Source organism: Primulina tabacum, chromosome 17 (assembly GCF_025594145.1).
Source record: "Primulina tabacum isolate GXHZ01 chromosome 17, ASM2559414v2, whole genome shotgun sequence".
In the NCBI taxonomy this organism is placed as follows: domain Eukaryota; kingdom Viridiplantae; phylum Streptophyta; class Magnoliopsida; order Lamiales; family Gesneriaceae; genus Primulina; species Primulina tabacum.
Window position 1 is genome coordinate 11081683 of NC_134566.1, and position 19717 is coordinate 11101399.

The window sequence follows — 19717 nt, forward strand, 5'->3', positions numbered from 1 at the left end:
CAAGGCAAAAGTAGCATGCCAAGCCTTGATATTTGAAAAAATTGTCTCCAACTCTTCACCTCCCATGCATGCAATATTATATGGTGTTTTTAACAATTAAAAATCATGGACTAAATTTAATTATCTCAAACATTTTGAGATTAAACATTACTTGAATTTACTCAAGTCCACTAGTTAAATAATTTAATTAAATTGAGCTCTACAAGACTCAATATAATTTAATTAATTCAACACTTGAATTAATTTAATTATTTGGACTCTACTAGGTCCACTAGTGTTTAATTAATTCAACACTTGAATTAATTTAATTTAGTCCATAATAATGTTTATGAAAATCACAATTTTCAAATACATTATTCACTTGGCCAACTTTTAATTTAGGAACACTTCCATAAATTAAAATTTACATTTCTCTCATAGAAGTCATACTTTTATTTTTCTTACGCTTATAAACTAATTTATAAGCCGTTCAACACATTGAACTAATTTCTCCTTTCTAGAAGTCATACTTCTAATTTTCCCTACGCTTATAAACTCCTTTATAAGCCGTTCAACACATTGAACTAATTTTACTTCTCAACGGGATCTAGAAAGCTAGTGCTTGTGTGGCCCTCAATGGTTCATTGATACAACTAGCCGTGGGTTCACATCTCCATGTGATTCGGACTAAACATGTCCTTATATGAGCATACCCCAATTGCTCCATTCTTACTTATCAACTCCTTGATAACAAGAACGTCAGAACTCAAGTCTGATAGTACCCAACCAATCATGTTAAACGCCTAGCAGCATCGCTTACATGATTCCCTAGGTATCAAATGATAGTGCCTGCAAGAACCATTCAATTATGGTTAGCGTACAGTACGGTCCCTTCAACTCATATATCTCGATCGATTCGACAACCATTGGTTTATCGAGAGTTGTCAATGAATCGATACTATGTGTCATGTCGTAGTTGCATCGATGGTGTAATCTATGAAACCCCTTTCATAATTACCACCATACTCTGATCAGAGATTTCAACCTACAAACACATGAGAACACATAGGATATCCATACCCGAAGGTAAGCGGTGAATCCCCGGCTACAATGCATCGACTCCTATATGTTTCGACAAAACACCCAACCTTGCCACCTGATGACCCCATGAGAGTCGGTAAACAAGTCAAAGTGTAATTCTAGCACATAGAGTCTCAATGTTGTCCCGGGTCATAAGGACTAATGGTGTACAACCATAAACCAGGACTTTTCCACTCGATAAGTGAGAACCATTTGGAAAGTCCTTTATGGAGGGTTGTTCAGTGCACTCTACCAGGAGCACCTATCTGCATGCTCGGACATCACAATGTCCCCTACCAATGAAACATGGTACTCACATCGCAGATACTAGTCTCGAACTCTAGCGGCCTATATCCTTCTTAGCGGCGGCTGAATCGACTAGGAACTGTTTAGAATATATAGTATTCCAAATATGAGTTTCATGATACTCATTATACGAGCATCTCATATTCTTTCTACTATTTGTATATTCAAGGGCTTTATCTATGCAACTAGCATGGGTATACAGATAAAGATTTGCCAAAACAATAATTTCAAATATTATTAAAATAAAGATTGCTTATACATAGAGTTTCATTGTGAACACTCGGCCAACACTTGGCTCGACGGACACCTACTCTAACAATCTCCCACTTGCATTAGAGCCAACTACCCATATGCTTCAAACCCATTGATTCGCGATGCATCTCGAATAATGGTCCAGGTAAAGGCTTAGCTAGTGGATCAGCAACATTATCTGCGGAGCCGACTATGTCAATCGACACTTCTCCTCTTTCCACAATCTCTCGGAGGATGTGGTACTTTCTCAATACATGTTTGGACTTCTGATGAGACCTTGGCTACTTTGCTTGAGCTAAAGCTCCCGTGTTGTCACACAACACCGGGAGAGGAGCAACTCCATTAGGAATGACGTCCAACTCTTAGACGAAATTCCTTATCCAAACCGCCTCCCTTGCTGCATCTGATGCAGCAATGTATTCGGCCTCTGTGCTGGAATCCGCAGTATTGTCTTGCTTGGAACTCTTCCAAGAGACAGCAGCACCATTGAGCATGAATACAAACCCAGAGGTTGACTTCGAGTCATCGATATCGCTTTGGAAGCTAGAGTCGGTATAGCCTTCCAATTTCAGTTCTCCACCCCATAGACCAAGAACAATTTATTGGTCCTTCTCAACTACTTGAGGATGTCTTTCACAGCTTTCCAGTGTGGAAGACCAGGGTTTGATTGATATCTACTCACTACACTTAGTGCGAAAGCCACGTCAGGACGTGTAGATATCATCCCATACATGATGCTACCAATCGCAGATGCATAAGGAATGCTTGTCATCGCCGCTATCTCTGCATCGCCGCTATCTCTGCATCAGTCTTGGGAGACATAGACTTGGATAGGGACACGCCATGACACATTGGTAGATGTCCTCTCTTGGACTCATCCATCGAGAACCGCTTCACGATGGAATTAATGTATGTGGATTGGGTGAGACCAAGCAATCTTCTTGATCTATCTCTATAGATCTGTATTCCCAATACAAAAGATGCTTCACCCAAGTCCTGTATCGAGAACTTACTTGCTAACCATATCTTAGTTTATTGCAACATTCCTACATCATTCCCAATGATTAGAATGTCATCAACATAAAACACCAGGAATGTCACAACACTCCCACTGACCTTCTTATACACACAGGGTTCCTCATGATTCTTATCAAAACCAAACTATTTGATTGTACTGTCGAATCTGAGGTTCCAACTCCTAGATGCCTGCTTTAGACCATAAATAGATCTTTGAAGTTTGCATATCATATGCTCACTTCCGGTAGATGTAAACCCTTCGGGTTGAGACATGTTAATCTCTTCCTTAATATCCCCATTAAGAAATGATGTCTTAACATCCATCTGCCATATCATATAGTCATACCATGCAACTATGGCTAGCAATATTCTTATGTACTTGAACATTGCAACTGAAGAAAAGGTTTCCTCAAAGTCAACTCCTTGTCTTTGAGTATATCCTTTTGCCATCAATCGCGCCTTGAAGGTCAATAACTTCCCATCCGCCCCAAGTTTCCTCTTGTAAATCCATTTACACCCTATGGGAACAATTCCCTCAGGTGGATCCACGAGATTCCACACTTGGTTCGAATGCATGAAATTCATCTCAGATTCCATAGCTTCAAGCCATTTGGATGAATCGGCATCATATAACGCTTCCTTGAAGGTCCTTGGATTACATCCATGGATAGGCTCATCATGGCCCTCTTCAAGAAGCAGACCATACCTCATAGGTGGTCTCGAGACTCTCTCGGATCTTCTAGCAGCTTGTATCTCCTCTCTTGGCTCTTCGGGTGTGGGTTCTACAATTGTGGGTGTCTCTCGAACCTCTTCGAGTTCTATCATCTCGCCTTTTCTATCTAATAGAAATTCCTTTTCCAAAAAGGTTGCATTCCTAGAAACAAACATCTTTGTTTCTTGGGGATGATAGGAATGATATCCAACTGAATTCCTTGGATATCCCACAAAGTAACATAAAATGGATCGACAATCCAATTTATCTCCCACTACCTGCTTTACATAAGCAGGGCACCCCCGTATTCTAAGACAAGAATATTTGGGAGGCTTACCCATCCATATCTCATATGGTGTCTGCCTTTAAATGGACATTTAGTGGAATATATTTCAATTTTAAGTTATAGAGATCGTTTTCAAGTTCTCTAGTACCAATCAAACATTCATTCTTGTAAATGTTGCAAACATCTTTGCTAAATAAACAAGAATATCCATCTTTATCAACATAGAAATGGAAACAATGTTTTTCACCAAATCCGGTACAAACAAAACATCTCTTAAAATTAACTTAAAATCATTGTTCATAAGCAAGTAAACATCTCCAATAGCTTTGGCAGCAACTCTTGCTTCATTGCCCATCCTCTAGAAGGTCACACCTTTCTTAAGCTTCCTACTTCTTCCCATCACCTCTAAATCATTACAGAGATGTGAACCATAACCGGTATCCAATACCCAAGAAGTAGAGTTAATTGAAATGTTTACTTCAATTTAGAACATACCGTTTCCAGAACTCTTCTGGGCAAGATATTCCCTGCAGTTACGCCTCCAATGTCCAGGCTTCTTGCAGTGATGACATACATCATCAGTCTTGTCAGCCTTAACTGGTCTGGCTGCCTCAACGGGATTCAGAGATTGCCTCATCAAGGGCACGTTCTTCTTGGGACGTTGGAAAGAACGCTTCTTTCCATTCCCATGTGGATCAATCTTCGTGCCAGATGAAGAACCCACATAAAGAACCAACTTCTCTTTCTTGATGGTTGATTCAAACGTAACAAGCATATTCACCAACTCCTCAAGGGTCGGCTTCATCTTGTTCATGTTGAAGTTCACCACAAAAGGATCAAATGAGCTAGGCAATGATAACAGCAACACGTCGGTGGTCAACTCCGAAGGCAAGATCAGATCCATGCCAACGAGCTTGTCCACGAGCCCAATCAACTTTAGGCCATGCTCATGGACCGAGGCCCCATCTCGCATGCGCAAAGTGATCAGCTCCTTGACGGTAGCATGCCTAAGAGGCCGTGTTTGCTCACCAAAGAGCTCCTTGAGATGCAAATGAATGTCAGCAGCACTCTTTGCATCCTCAAAACGCCTCTGCAGCTCATCATTCATAAAAGTCAGCATATAACACCTGGCTATCAAGTCATGGTCACACCATTCCTTGTAAGCCTGCAATTCCTCAGGAGTGCAGTCAGTCGGAGCCTCAACAGGGGGCGACTCAGTCAGTGTATATGTTACCCTTTCCGAATTCAAGACGATTTTTAGGTTTCTTAGCCAAGTGAGGTAATTAGGTCCAGTTAATATGTGTTTGTCGAGTATTACGGATATCGGATTGCGAATCGAAGACATTGTCAATTTGTACTGAAAAGTAAAAACAGATAAATGTTGATGACTATTTTAAAATATTTAGTAAGATATGAAGTTTGGACTTTTACTTCATAAATATTTGCTCCCACTGTTGAGACATTTCCACTACCCTCTAGTGAAAACGGGAAACTCTTTTCCTCAGTAGGTACGTAAGGTCCAATTAGCGAATTATGATCCCGAATAATATCAGCCAATCACAATTCCTAAAAGGTAGTTTCCAATTGCATCACAATGCAACCCTTACGTAAACTTTTGTCTCACGTTTGATTAGGACCCAATAATATGACGTCGTTCATCTTCACGTGTCAAGCCTTATCCATCGATGTTGAACCTTAATGGACGGTCGCCATGAGTTCCCCCAATAATATGAGCTGAAATCATGGGAGTTCCACGTAATTCACATCACCATGTCAATGGATGTTACAGCTTTCCGGCACCCAAAGCTCCCCCAATAATATGAGCCGAGCCCAGAGTACGGGTAGCGTTCATCATGCACCCATTGTCGATGGAAGACAAGGAAATTATAAACAAATTTATAATTCCCCTTTTCGGGCTTGATATTAATTTTGAATCTTATTCAAAATGAGGGTTTTTAATTTTGAAAGGTCTCATCATTAATTTTATTTAAAAGCTCGCCATGTTTGATCGTATTTTGCCGGATTCATGCAACTTTGTTATTATCATAATAATAACGCACATACTCATTATTTATAACATATCATGCATATATTATAAACAGTAAACAAAACAAGGATGATCAATCGCCCCAATACTAACGGAGCGTGTGAGCTAAACACGGGCCTAGGTCCAATCCTAGGGTAATGCACGTGATGCAAATGCAACTATTACATAAGCTTCCAATATTTACATGTCTTCGATCTTCATAATCATCATGGCCACCATCTTCCAATCTTGATCATCCACTATACTAATATTTACAAATAAATATCCATGGCAAATAGGGATACATCTCATGGGGTGGGAACGGGCCATAAACCAAGCCCACTTTATAAATTGATAATTATTACAATCATTCAACACAAAATATCCTAGCATACACCTAGCAAATTGGGCTTGGGCTTTTGATCATCCTTCATGCACAATATCACATATCATACACATCAATTAATTATCACAATAATTAATTGATCCAATATTATATATCTTGATCCAATCACTAACCGCCACGATTATAAACTAAATTAACAAAGTATACAAACACCTTTGTCTACTTTCAAATTAATTTATTTATAACCGAATTTCTTGTAAATCACCATTTACTATAAATATTTAAAGTCCAACTTAAAATATTTATTTCATGAGAAAATATTTGCAACTTTTGTAATTTTAAACTTAAGGGCCCAAAAACTTATTTTTCATCAAAAACATTTTGGCCCATTTAAAATTTGCAAATATGTTAACCATCTAATGGCCCAACAACATCAAGGCCCATGACACTTTGATTATCCAAAACACTTTTGGAAATCCTAGTCGTCATCGCCGTCGCCGGAGCTCCGTCGCCGGATTTCGGCCAACTTACCAAAATTTTTTTTTTATTATTAAAAAACATGGGGCTGTTCGGGCAGCCCCTCGGGCTGCCTGCCCGAAATGGGCAGCAACTTGCTGCCCAAAATTCCCACGAAACAGGCCTTGATTCGATGCAAAATTTTGTTCTCATGCGGTTAGAAATCGATCTCTACATAATATCTTGTAATTGCTACACAAAATCGTAACCATAGCTCGGATACCACTTGAAAGGGGATCGGTTACGGTGACCGGAAGCGCAACGGAAGTTTAAAATCGAATTTTTCATGAGGAAATTTCGGCCACCATGATATTGTGTAGCAAATACAATAAACACCAAAATGTCATACATAGGGTGTTGAGAAAATCGTTACCAATCAACCTCTTGAGGTTGATGATGGCTCCAACTAAAGTGTAAACACTTTAGCTCTTGAATGGATGAGTTGATCTACAAGCTTCCTCATTTCCTTCAAAATCAAGCCCACCACTTGCAAGCTAGAACCCTTCTTATTTTGCACTAGAAAAATAAGAAGATTTTTCAAAGAGAAGTGTGTATTTTTCTTCAACAATTGAAGAACACAATGAGAGAAAAATTTGAGAGAATTCACTTGCTCATTTTCGGCCCTTGCATCTCAAAAATTGGGAGAGGAAGACTTGTCTTGGTCTTGTAAAAAGCACAAGGCAAAAGTAGCATGCCAAGCCTTGATATTTGAAAAAATTGTCTCCAACTCTTCACCTCCCATGCATGCAATATTATATGGTGTTTTTAACAATTAAAAATCATGGACTAAATTTAATTATCTCAAACATTTTGAGATTAAACATTACTTGAATTTACTCAAGTCCACTAGTTAAATAATTTAATTAAATTGAGCTCTACAAGACTCAATATAATTTAATTAATTCAACACTTGAATTAATTTAATTATTTGGACTCTACTAGGTCCACTAGTGTTTAATTAATTCAACACTTGAATTAATTTAATTTAGTCCATAATAATGTTTATGAAAATCACAATTTTCAAATACATTATTCACTTGGCCAACTTTTAATTTAGGAACACTTCCATAAATTAAAATTTACATTTCTCTCATAGAAGTCATACTTTTATTTTTCTTTACGCTTATAAACTAATTTATAAGCCGTTCAACACATTGAACTAATTTCTCCTTTCTAGAAGTCATACTTCTAATTTTCCCTACGCTTATAAACTCCTTTATAAGCCGTTCAACACATTGAACTAATTTTACTTCTCAACGGGATCTAGAAAGCTAGTGCTTGTGTGGCCCTCAATGGTTCATTGATACAACTAGCCGTGGGTTCACATCTCCATGTGATTCGGACTAAACATGTCCTTATATGAGCATACCCCAATTGCTCCATTCTTACTTATCAACTCCTTGATAACAAGAACGTCAGAACTCAAGTCTGATAGTACCCAACCAATCATGTTAAACGCCTAGCAGCATCGCTTACATGATTCCCTAGGTATCAAATGATAGTGCCTGCAAGAACCATTCAATTATGGTTAGCGTACAGTACGGTCCCTTCAACTCATATATCTCGATCGATTCGACAACCATTGGTTTATCGAGAGTTGTCAATGAATCGATACTATGTGTCATGTCGTAGTTGCATCGATGGTGTAATCTATGAAACCCCTTTCATAATTACCACCATACTCTGATCAGAGATTTCAACCTACAAACACATGAGAACACATAGGATATCCATACCCGAAGGTAAGCGGTGAATCCCCGACTACAATGCATCGACTCCTATATGTTTCGACAAAACACTCAACCTTGCCACCTGATGACCCCATGAGAGTCGGTAAACAAGTCAAAGTGTAATTCTAGCACATAGAGTCTCAATGTTGTCCCGGGTCATAAGGACTAATGGTGTACAACCATAAACCAGGACTTTTCCACTCGATAAGTGAGAACCATTTGGAAAGTCCTTTATGGAGGGTTGTTCAGTGCACTCTACCAGGAGCACCTATCTGCATGCTCAGACATCACAATGTCCCCTACCAATGAAACATGGTACTCACATCGCAGATACTAGTTTCGAACTCTAGCGGCTTATATCCTTCTTAGCGGCGGCTGAATCGACTAGGAACTGTTTAGAATATACAGTATTCCAAATATGAGTTTCATGATACTCATTATATGAGCATCTCATATTCTTTTTACTATTTGTATATTCAAGGGCTTTATCTATGCAACTAGCATGGGTATACAGATAAAGATTTGCCAAAACAATAATTTCAAATATTATTAAAATAAAGATTGCTTATACATGAAGTTTCATTGTGAACCCTCGGTCAACACTTGGCTCGACGGACACCTACTCTAACAAAAGAGGGGAATCCTTTTGTGTTTGCTATGATTGGGAATTGAATGAATTTGGTCCTTCAACTCAATTATCTCTCTTCAATGTTGTAATATACATCATCCATCTGCACACTTGCATGTGCGCATATATTTTGTATGTGTTCGCACTATACACATTACGCCTAGCACTTCAAACAGCCATCATCGTCAGTTGTGCTTGCTAAATTAAATTAAAATTCGACCATTTTTAGAACTAGAGAGTAGAGTAATTGGTGTCCTCTGAATTGTTGCATCATATTTTTTTTATTGCATCATATTTGACGTTGCGACTAACCAGTTTCAGCAAGTTTTAAAATCTATTATTCGAAAAAAAAAAATTCCATTATTACCATATATCAGTAACGCTGAAAAATGGGTTTTTTGATAAATAATTTTTTTAAAAATAAAATTTTCAAAATTAATGTGGGGTGAAATTCTGCAAACAGCATTCCAAAAAAACAAAAATGTCGCCACGTCCTCTTTTCCTGGTAGCAGACGCTGCTACTTTGCAGCATCTGTTATCAACTCATTTTTATTTATTTTTTATTTTTTTTAGAACTTGACAAATCTCTTATTTAAAAACATGATATTTTAAAGTTGAGATCATATATAAAAAAAAATTTGAAACTCAAGTTCAATAATTAAAAATATAGATCACATTATAATAACGAATTGGTTGACCAATTTTTTTTCAAAAAATTCTTTATTTGAAACATATTAGGTGATTTATTTTTAAAAATAATTTGTATTTTTTATTTTAAAAATTTATTTATTTATTTAAATAATAATAATAATAATAATAATAATATTTGGAATATTCTTGAAATTTTTGTATTTAAAATTATTGAATTTGTGTATTTTTTTAAAACAAATTATTTATTTATTTAAATATACGTTGGTTTAGTTTTTTTTTTTTTTAAAAGAAAATGTGTATGATGCACTTATTGTTTTATTTTTCGAATTTATAAATTTGAGCTTCTACTTTCATTTTTAGTATATAAACTAATTTGAAACATAAATCATCTTAAAATAGCGAATTGATCCACTATTTAAAAAAATACTTTATTTTCAAAATATCACGGAATTTGTATTTCGAAAAAGGCAAAAATTTGTGTGAGACGGTCTCACGAGTCGTATTTTGTGGGACAGATCGGTCATCCATGAAAAAATATTATTTTTATGCTAAAAGTATTACTTTTTATTGTGCATATCGATAGGAATGACCCGTCTCACAGATAAAGATTCGTGAGACTATCTCACAAAAAACCTACTCTTTTTTTTTTAATTAAAGATTTGTCAAGTTCTGAGACAATATTTTTTCAAAAAAATAAAATAAATAAATGAGCTGGCGCACTCTATCTTTTTTGGCGGACGTTACAGTTGAGGGTTGGATTGACTTGTCATGTTGATTAGCATCCAAATGTCGAATCGAATTATACAGTCCAAAACATAGCCGATAGATGAAACTATAATATCGACAGTGGAAGAAGCAGGAATTAGATTCTTCAATCGAAATCGTCTTATTCTTCATCTATACAATCAAAAACTTGTCACCAATATTTGGACATGACCAAATTCTGGATGGTTGAAAAATAACACAGCCCAGAACGTATACCGATGTAACCATATACATGAGTGGAATAGTAACTCTAAAAGCATTCATTATATGTTAATTATAATTAGCTGGAGTCATTGACTATGCGTTGCATCCAAGGCCAGTTCACCTCACAAAGATCGGATGGAGTGTTTCCCTCATTGTCTTTTATCTCTATATCACCACCATGCTTCACTAGTAACTCGGCAATGGCAGCTCTCTCACAGATAGCAGCATAGTGCAATGCAGTTTGACCTTCATTATCCTTCCAAAAACGGACATATGTTAGAAAATTTGGCCAACAGCTCTCGTTTTCTTCGCGCTTAGGGTAATTTGAAGAGTTCAAGAAATCAGATAAGAGTGTAAAACAGTTGAAAGATGGCAAATTAATACTCATGAGCAAATCTTATAATTAGGCTCAAAAAAATTCAAATCCTCCGACATATTTATGTCAGGGCGAAAAATCAATGGGGAGAGGTTTCCCATTTCAGAAGTTGAGATTCAAAAAGAAGTATCACAAGATAAACTATCATCTACCTTCGCATTCACATCAGCATTCTTGTTCAGAAGCAATGCTGTAATATTCATACGGCCTCGATCTACAGCCCAATGCAAGGGTGTGCGACCCTCTCCATCTACAATAATTTAAGAAATCTGTTTAAACTAGAGGCTCTTATTAGATCCAAATACATATATTTGACAGCAAAAAAAACTTTCATGCCCATCCCAAAATTCAAGGCTGGCATATAATTATGTCGAACCACTAATGCTGAACAGAAGTGCTAATTGATTCTGCTAATTTATTTTCAACTTTCCAGAACATGTAGGACATACAAAGGACATCGACAGCTTAATATCAGTTTTAATATCTCATCTTTTTTTCTCTCCTGTTTAGAGATATCTGACTTATAGATAGTCACCAATTGATCCGAACTTGACAGTGTTGCATTGTTATCATAACCATAATTATGCCAAGGAAAAATAGTCGAGGATTTAGAGATTTAAAGTCTACCTACCTTTCAGATTCAATGGGACACCGTTATCCATGCACTTGATCAGATTCTCTTCATCTCCTTCTTGTGCAAACAAATGTATAGAATCCAATGCTCTTCAAGAAAAACCAGAGAGATTGAATTTAAATTCTTCTCTCCAGATCATTGCAAATGAAAGGCACCACTAATAAGATTGGTTTCATTGAATTATATTTCATGTTTTAGGTGCATTATATTCCTATAAAAAATAAACATGTCTGTCCAGTTAATAATTGATGAAAGGAATGTGAATTCACCTGTTAAGCTTATACGCAAGGTCAGCAGGCAGGATATGGATATATGGTGCCCAAGAAAACAAGGAAATCAAAATTGTAATTTCAGGTATACCACTTTTGAACTAAATATTGACTTCATTCAATTTGAAAGTCCATGGTAGTATCTTGTCGTGATGCGAGAACGTGGTTAAGATCTCCATGAATTATTCTACGACTAAGTATGCAGCATCTTATCTTATGCTTGCATATGGTGGGTTAAATATTCTAAGGAAAGAGACTGACATGCAAATAACACTCTTGTTGATGCTCACATGCAACCACATAGACGATAATGAGACTAAGCTTAACATGATGTAATATATTGTTAATGATTGTAAGCATATAAGATAAGTTCGGAATCCTTACATCTCGCTTCCAGGTTCTTCTTGATATACAAAGGTGCTAAATACAGGACCCATCGGTCCTCTGGATCCTGAAATAGAGACATCACTGCTCTCATTTTCTCTCTTCTTCTGCAACAAGTGACGGCCATAGTAACCGAAAAACAACAATGTTTGAGACGAGCGTATCAATGGATAAACTCGTTAAAAATAAAGAATGACTCTATTCTCACAGTTGAACCAGCAGCCCAAGAGGGATATAACCCCGTAACAATGTCGATGTACTTCTGCATTGCTTCTTCAGGAGGCATGGCACCCAACTTTTGCCAAGCTTGCCTAGCAGATGAAAATTTTTAGCCAAGAACAGTCAAAAGGCATCCAGTTGCAAAAGCAGTACATTACGCGTGGAAATTCCATGACAGACATGGTTCGCTGTCGCGGTCGCGAAGATCGGAACGGATGCTACCGTTCCAGTTACAATGAAATTTCGCGGAACGGTTGCGGAACGGATATTTAAAAAAAATATTATAAATATATAAAAATTAAAAATTTTGGAAAATATTTAGAAATATAAAAATTAAAATAAATATCATTTAAATAGATTATTTGATGTAAATAAGAAATTTAATTTGGCGACGGCCGATTTTAATTTGGCGACGGTTTTATTCAAACCGTCGCTAACTATAGCACGGTTTTATTAAACCCGTCGCCGATGTTAATCGGCGACGGTTGAATAAAAACCTAACATCGGCGACGGTTGAATAAAAACCGTCGCTACATACATAAAACCGTAGCTAGTAGCGACAGTTCAAAACAAAACCGTCGCGAAATGCGTTCCGTTTCTGTTCCACCGCTATATCCCCGTTTTCCACCGTTATATACCCATTTTCGGTATATGAAACGCCGATACAGGCCATCAACCTAGACACCCCGGAACCTCGTCAAGGTTGCTAACGTTCCGGTTCCGGAACGCCCGTTCCGGCCGTTCTGTTCCCGTTTCGGCGAACCATGAATTGACAGAGAAAAATGAAAATCGGCATGATGGCGAAAAGTGAGAGTAAAACTCCTATAAACACAAAAGATTCAATTTTTCTTTACCGCTAGTACCAAACAGCAATCCAAGTCTACAGGAAGTCATTAACTAGCACGAATAGAGAATAAACGATGCATTATTTAAATGTCAATACCATTTGGCACGAGCGGTCATTTTCAGAGCGGAGGGCTGTGGAGCAGAACACGGTCCTTCGGTTGCAATCTTATACAACCCATAAAGCTGCAATTGCACCTCATTTGATGTCTTCACCGCCGCACGATCAGCTGCCTTGGCGGCCACAAATGCTGTAGCAGCACTGAAAGTTTCATCCAGCTCGGTGCTCTCTACTCCCTCCCAATCATCATCGGTATCACTGTGATCGTTGATCTCCGCTGCTATTCTATTACCCGATCGCACATCTTCATCAATCAACGGCTCATTTTCTCCCAGAACACCAGGTTCAGGTTCGGGTTCGGGTGTATGAGATCGAGTGATGTCGAGGTTCTCTTCACGAAACGCAAAGATCACAGAGAAGAGTTTCGCGAGGAGAAATGAGAAAATCACCCCGAAGAACACCGATTGAAGGTATTGTTGCCAGTCAGCCATTAAAAAACCAAAAAATAAGAATCCGAAGCAAAAAAATAAAATAAAAATTGAACCCTAAAATGGAGCAATGGAAGAGAAAGAGAAATGATATATATGCTTCGTATGCGTTTATTCAGAGAACATTAATTAAAGCAAAAATCTGAAAGCCGGCAGTTGTGCTGACGGCGGACGACTCGACAGCGCCGCCTTCGCCACCTGGATGAGTAACTGCTTTCGGGGCAATGCCCCTGCTGTTGTCTTCGGTGCGGTTCTCTGCAGTCCAAATTAATCTCAAATCCCTTATTAATCGTGAAAAAAGTGGTGATGATAACACGATTTTTAAGGAGAAACGATTTTTAAAATCCCTAATAATTTGTTCAACCCCTAGTGGATCATAACGTTTATCATTCCGAAAACCAACTCATTTATCATGTTTAACAAAATCTCATTTCAAACCTTTTTTTTTGTTTAAATATATCAAACTAGTCCTTTATGTTTTAAGAAAGTTGCTCAAATCGATCCTTAAAGAATAAGTATTTTCAAAAAATATTCAAGATACCCTTGATTCTATTTTATCAAAGAATTATTACACGATGCTATAAAATGATATCAGAGCCATAATAAAATTATTCAAACATACACAGTTAATATTACTATGTGATTAAATATTTGAGGAAGAGATTTTCAAAAAAAAATTATAGATCTGAACCTAGGTTCGAGATTAAATATTTACAAAACTTATTTCAATACTTTGTAATATTTACAAGAATATCTAACCAACATTAGATATTAGGATCAAAGAGGAATAAATCAGAATCCTAAAGTAAATTTATAATTCAGAGTAATACATTTCTAAAAAAAGTCTTGGATTCCTCTAAACTCTCCGGAGATGTTAGAGAGATCCAAAGATAGTACAAAACTAAGACAATTAGTTATGAACCACGTAAAATTGAAAAAAATTCTTGAAAAACAAGAAGAAATGCTTGGAACAATAAATGATATTCAATCAAGAATCCAAAATATAGAACAACAACTCATATCTAGTAAAATGATCTTCAAAGGAAGATTATCATGACCTTTGGTACTGAACCTTTATTACATCAAAGAGGGAAAACCAAAGTGATACAAAAACATTTAACTGAAGATGAGAAATCGATCTATCTCATCAAAGCTGTCTCAGAAAAGTCAATAATCTGATGACAACTATAGAGAAGATTGGTTTGAATGATCTACAAAATCTTAGAGAGTCTTTTGTAAATATTAAGGTTGTAGATCTGAAAATAACACAAACGGAGGTGGTGAACAACCCTTAGTTAGTAGAATACAAGAATCACCAAGGGAAAATGTGAGATCCTATGATACAAACAATGAAGGACCCTGAAATGATTTCCAGGTTGGTGGAGAAGCAAACCCAGCTGTAATCAGGTCAAGGAGAAGTTAAATTCCCTTGCACCAAACACCCTATGAGAAATCTATTTTGGAACCAATACATTCTTAAGGGGTTATACTTAACCATGACATATTGGACTTCAAAAATAGAGAAGATCTTATAGATGATACATCGGCTATGAGAATCGCAACATCAACACTTGAAACTTTTAGAAATGAGTCTTTGAGATCAATTAAAATTGCTTGGGATATGATTTCGGTAGAAACCACAGAGTTAGTCCTAGCCAGAGAATCTCTTAGGAGATATCAGGAATAATGACTATCATATCTAAAACACAATTTGTAAGGGTATATTATTTTAACAGTCAAGATACATATAATTAAAAAAAATGCTCAAGCTGTATAATCTTGATTTACATGACAAATATTTACTAGATGAGTACATTATGTTAGAGAGAAATGCTATAAGAGAATACGTCCTTGGAAATCCAGATACAATGGCTACACGAGCCTATTTTTTTAAAACAAAATTGGCAGAATGATGTCATATGACAACAATACAAAAGAATTACAAAATATTAAAGAGTATTAATAAACATACTCCTTTATGTTGTAAAGAAAATCATCTTCCAATGCTCATTAGAAGTAAGTCACAAAAGCAAAAAAAAAATGAAGAGCTTTAGATCTCATTCTTATACAATAAGTGAAATAAATAAAGATAGTTCTTGGAAACCAAAAATAGTATGGTCTAGACAAAAATTCAGATCTTATAAATCTAAGCAAATAAGTGGACCACCAAGAAACAAGATGTCATCCCAAGCATAGAACTCATCTTGAAGGGGCTGATAATCTACTATACCGTCGTTTGTTGACCCAAAGTACACATCTGGTGATGATTCAGAGGACGTCGATTATGAGTTTCTTCCTAAGGAGAATACTGCTCATGTCCCCGCAAACAGCTCTACCGACGAAGATGAAGAAATTTCCTCATCCACTGAAAAAAAAGAGGTTCCCAAGGAACCAAATTTCTTTGACGAGGAGGTTGTTTCCATCCCTCGGTTTTTGGTCAATTTGAAAAAGAAAAAAGGCTCTGCATCTTTGGCTATTGCTGAAGAATCCGGCGACAAACTGGATCCAGAGATGCAAATGGAATTTACCGACAAAAAACAGGCTCGAACAGAGTAATAGTTCCTCTTCCACCTCTGATGATGAGGAATTTGTTGATGATGATGATATTGCTGCTGAGAACAAGGATGTTTAGGGAAATGTTGTCGACACAGAAGACAACATCAATAAAGAAGATTAAGACTTTTCCCTCGCATTCTCTCAGAAGTTATATGTTGTCATAAGGTGATATAACATCCGAGACAACACTTATCTGTACACACAATTATTTTTGTCCATGTTAAACATAATACTTTCATACCCGAATCATCCTCCGAATGTTAAACATAACAAGCTCCGTCGAGCCAACATTTGTCGTGATAGCCAAGAGCGTAGAAGCAGTTCTGCAGAGATTAAAGATCATTGAGCAAGAAATCAGAGATATCAAGCTGGAAATCCAGGGCCTGAGATACTATGAACACATGATCTTAATCGAACTGCATCGTAAAGTGCATTATCTTAAACTACAATACTCAACTTGAAGAAAGAAAGGTGCCGAACATGTTCTACTTAGTCGGGACGGAGAACTACTCGAGGCGATTAATCACCAGCGTGATTCAAGGCATGACTGCTCTACGACTGCCTATGTTACGTGAATACAGGCGAAAGATGCACGTGGTCAAAGATCAGATTGGATGTTAAATAATGCAGGTAGACAACATCACAATGAGATCTCTGGCTCCATACATGAAAAAGTTCATGACATTATTGATATTCGCTCTAATAATCATAGCCAATTTAGCAGTAGGAATGGGACAAATGATTCCTGATCTCGGCAGGGAGGTTGCACATATGATGGATTCTCCAGCTCTTTATGGAGCAGTTGGTGCTGCTGCTGCTGGGATATCAGGAGCGGCCATAATCGGAAATAGAAGCAGAAACAGGAACTCAAAAGATACGCAACAAGAACTTATCGCTGCACGTACAACAATGGTTAGTGGACTTTTTGAGGGACCCGAGATGTTCAACTGCAAAAGACATTGCTGAGAAGTTTGGATTATGACGAATTCGGTACATGGATGATGGCTGAGTTGCGTGGATTTGCAGGAGGCATATGTGTACACGAAGAAATGAAATTGTGGAAGCACCAATTTGAAGTGTATCTTGTGATCTCAAGAAATGTTTTGTCTTGATTTATCATCCAAAGACATAACAAATGGAAATAATATGTCATACATTCATAATCACTTTCCATTCTAAGTAAATCTTTCTATAAAATCATAAAATATTTGTTAAGAAAGACATTAGTTTTTTATACATATTTGCTTCATTCAACGTTTGACTCAAGTTGTACAAAGTATTACATTTATAAATCAGTATTTTTAATTATATATACATCTTTTTAAGTTAGAACTAGTTTGATTTCAGATTTTAACTCGAGCTTTTAGAGCTTGTGGGCTCGCTTTCAAAGTCAGCTGGAAGCTTCATTTTAGCTCGAGAGCTCTTCATTTACATATCCAGATTTCCCCGCTGATCCATCTTCGGCTCTGGTTCAATATTCATGGTAACTCTATGTTTTATCACATTCAAATCAAATATTAATCGGGACATGGAGAAAAATTATGTATATAATAAAATTTTAGTGTTAATAGACTATCGTTGTTTATTTGATCTTTTCTTCGATGTTATAATGATGTGAAGTCGATTTCAATATGATCACACGTGATCGACGACTCACATGTCAAACATTTCCCATATAAAATGTCTAAAATATAAAATCAATACTTAATTTCGATAATAGAAATTATAAGTCGTAATGAGTGAAAATTGACTTGTTGGGCAATAAATCAAAGAATTCTGTACGTAGAAACCATAACATTATAATCAACAAATAAGGCAATTTGTCTTAACCCAATGCTTTCAAATATTGTGACTAATTTGTCTGTACTAAACACTTAGATCGCAATGATTTGGTCGGGAAATATATGGTAAAAGGGAAACATTAAATGGAAATAATTATTAAAAACAACGAAAGCTGTTTGATTAAATTGAAACCAGGCTACTTATCACCTTTTTGACTTTATTAATCCTCCTTCAAAAGTGGTGTTACATGTTAATAATCAACCAACATTTTTTTAAAAAAAAATCATTTTGTCTAACTTGCTACGTACTTTTCCAAGACCAAAAACAAAATTTTATTATACAAAAAATGCTCTAAAACAAAAATAGTCGAACGAAGATTGACTATATGATTTAAGGTCGATTCAAGCTTTTATTATAACCAGCTTGTCTATACACACATATTCATGTCAAATACGAGAAAATATGGAGTGAGAGAAAGTTATTTTATTCATACAGACACATCAAATATATATTTGAGAGTAAAAAAACAAAAATAGTTTTTATGTCCTAATCAACTAAGAGATAAATGAAAAAATTAACCTTAAATAAACTGGTTAACCAAATACCCATAACATGATAATTGCTTCTTTTTTGGGAACATTATGTGGTTATAATTGTAATATTCATTAATTATAACTATATTATATGATTATTGTTATTTGCACTTCATTTTTCATTGTCAATACTCCGTCGTCGTTTTAACTCTTATGTCTAAATTAATTTGATAAATTTTATCTTTTTGCTAAAGATTTTGTTACAAAATTTGAGAGAGTTCAAGAAATAGAAGAGATAGAGAGAAGATAAGAAGAGAGGTGATGTGAAGCGACGTAGAGAAAAATAAATAGCTTGTGCATGAGTTAGAAATTTTAAAAATCCATCCAAATATTTGGGTTGAACCAAATACAATTTTTTTACAATTTATAGTTGTACCTTAGGCTTTAATGTTTGTTTGTTAATGAATTCCATGAAATTATTAAAAGTCTATGGAAAATTTGAATACCTATAGACTTTTATAGATTTTTTAAAGTCAATGTTGAATACCACTTGCCTTTTTAAAACTCTATTAAAGTTTATTTTGAATATCACCAGACTTCTATAGAGTATGTAAAAGTCTTAATTGAATACATATAAACTTTTAAAATCTATAAAAATAATTAAAAATCAATAAATCTCCTATATTGAATACACCCCCTAAGTTAACAACATAATTATGAAGTGCTTAACTAAACCAGACCATTTTGTGAAAAATCATAAAACCTAAATGTGACTGATTTTATAAGGGATTTTTTCGATTTTAATTTTTTTTTTACATGTGATTGCACTAACCTTTTTTATAAAAAAAATAAATTTCGATTTCTTCCAAATACTATAAAAAAAATCCCAATTTTCATTTAAAGTCGGCATTTCTCTAACAAAAATTCGACAAACGAAATTATACTCCGGATGAAGTTGAGATGATTAAAACTAGAAATTCCAAATAGTATTTTTCACCGATAATGAATTTGCAGTTAAGTCCTTATCTTCTGACTAATTACTATTGGTCACCATGCCCCATATTTTTAATGGTG

General features: G+C 35.9%; 1 protein-coding gene across 1 annotated transcript; it reads right to left on the minus strand.

Annotated features, from left to right (window-relative positions):
- Positions 1-10396: 10396 nt before the first annotated feature.
- LOC142531574 (acyl-CoA-binding domain-containing protein 1-like) lies at positions 10397-14071 on the minus strand. Its single transcript, XM_075637757.1, has 6 exons — positions 13324-14071; positions 12370-12472; positions 12162-12268; positions 11506-11597; positions 11027-11124; positions 10397-10754 (listed from the first exon to the last, which is right to left on the minus strand). Exons 1-6 carry the CDS (start codon positions 13773-13775, stop codon positions 10575-10577), a joined length of 1032 nt encoding a protein of 343 aa, XP_075493872.1. The 5' UTR covers positions 13776-14071; the 3' UTR covers positions 10397-10574.
- Between the last annotated feature and the right edge of the window lie 5646 nt (positions 14072-19717).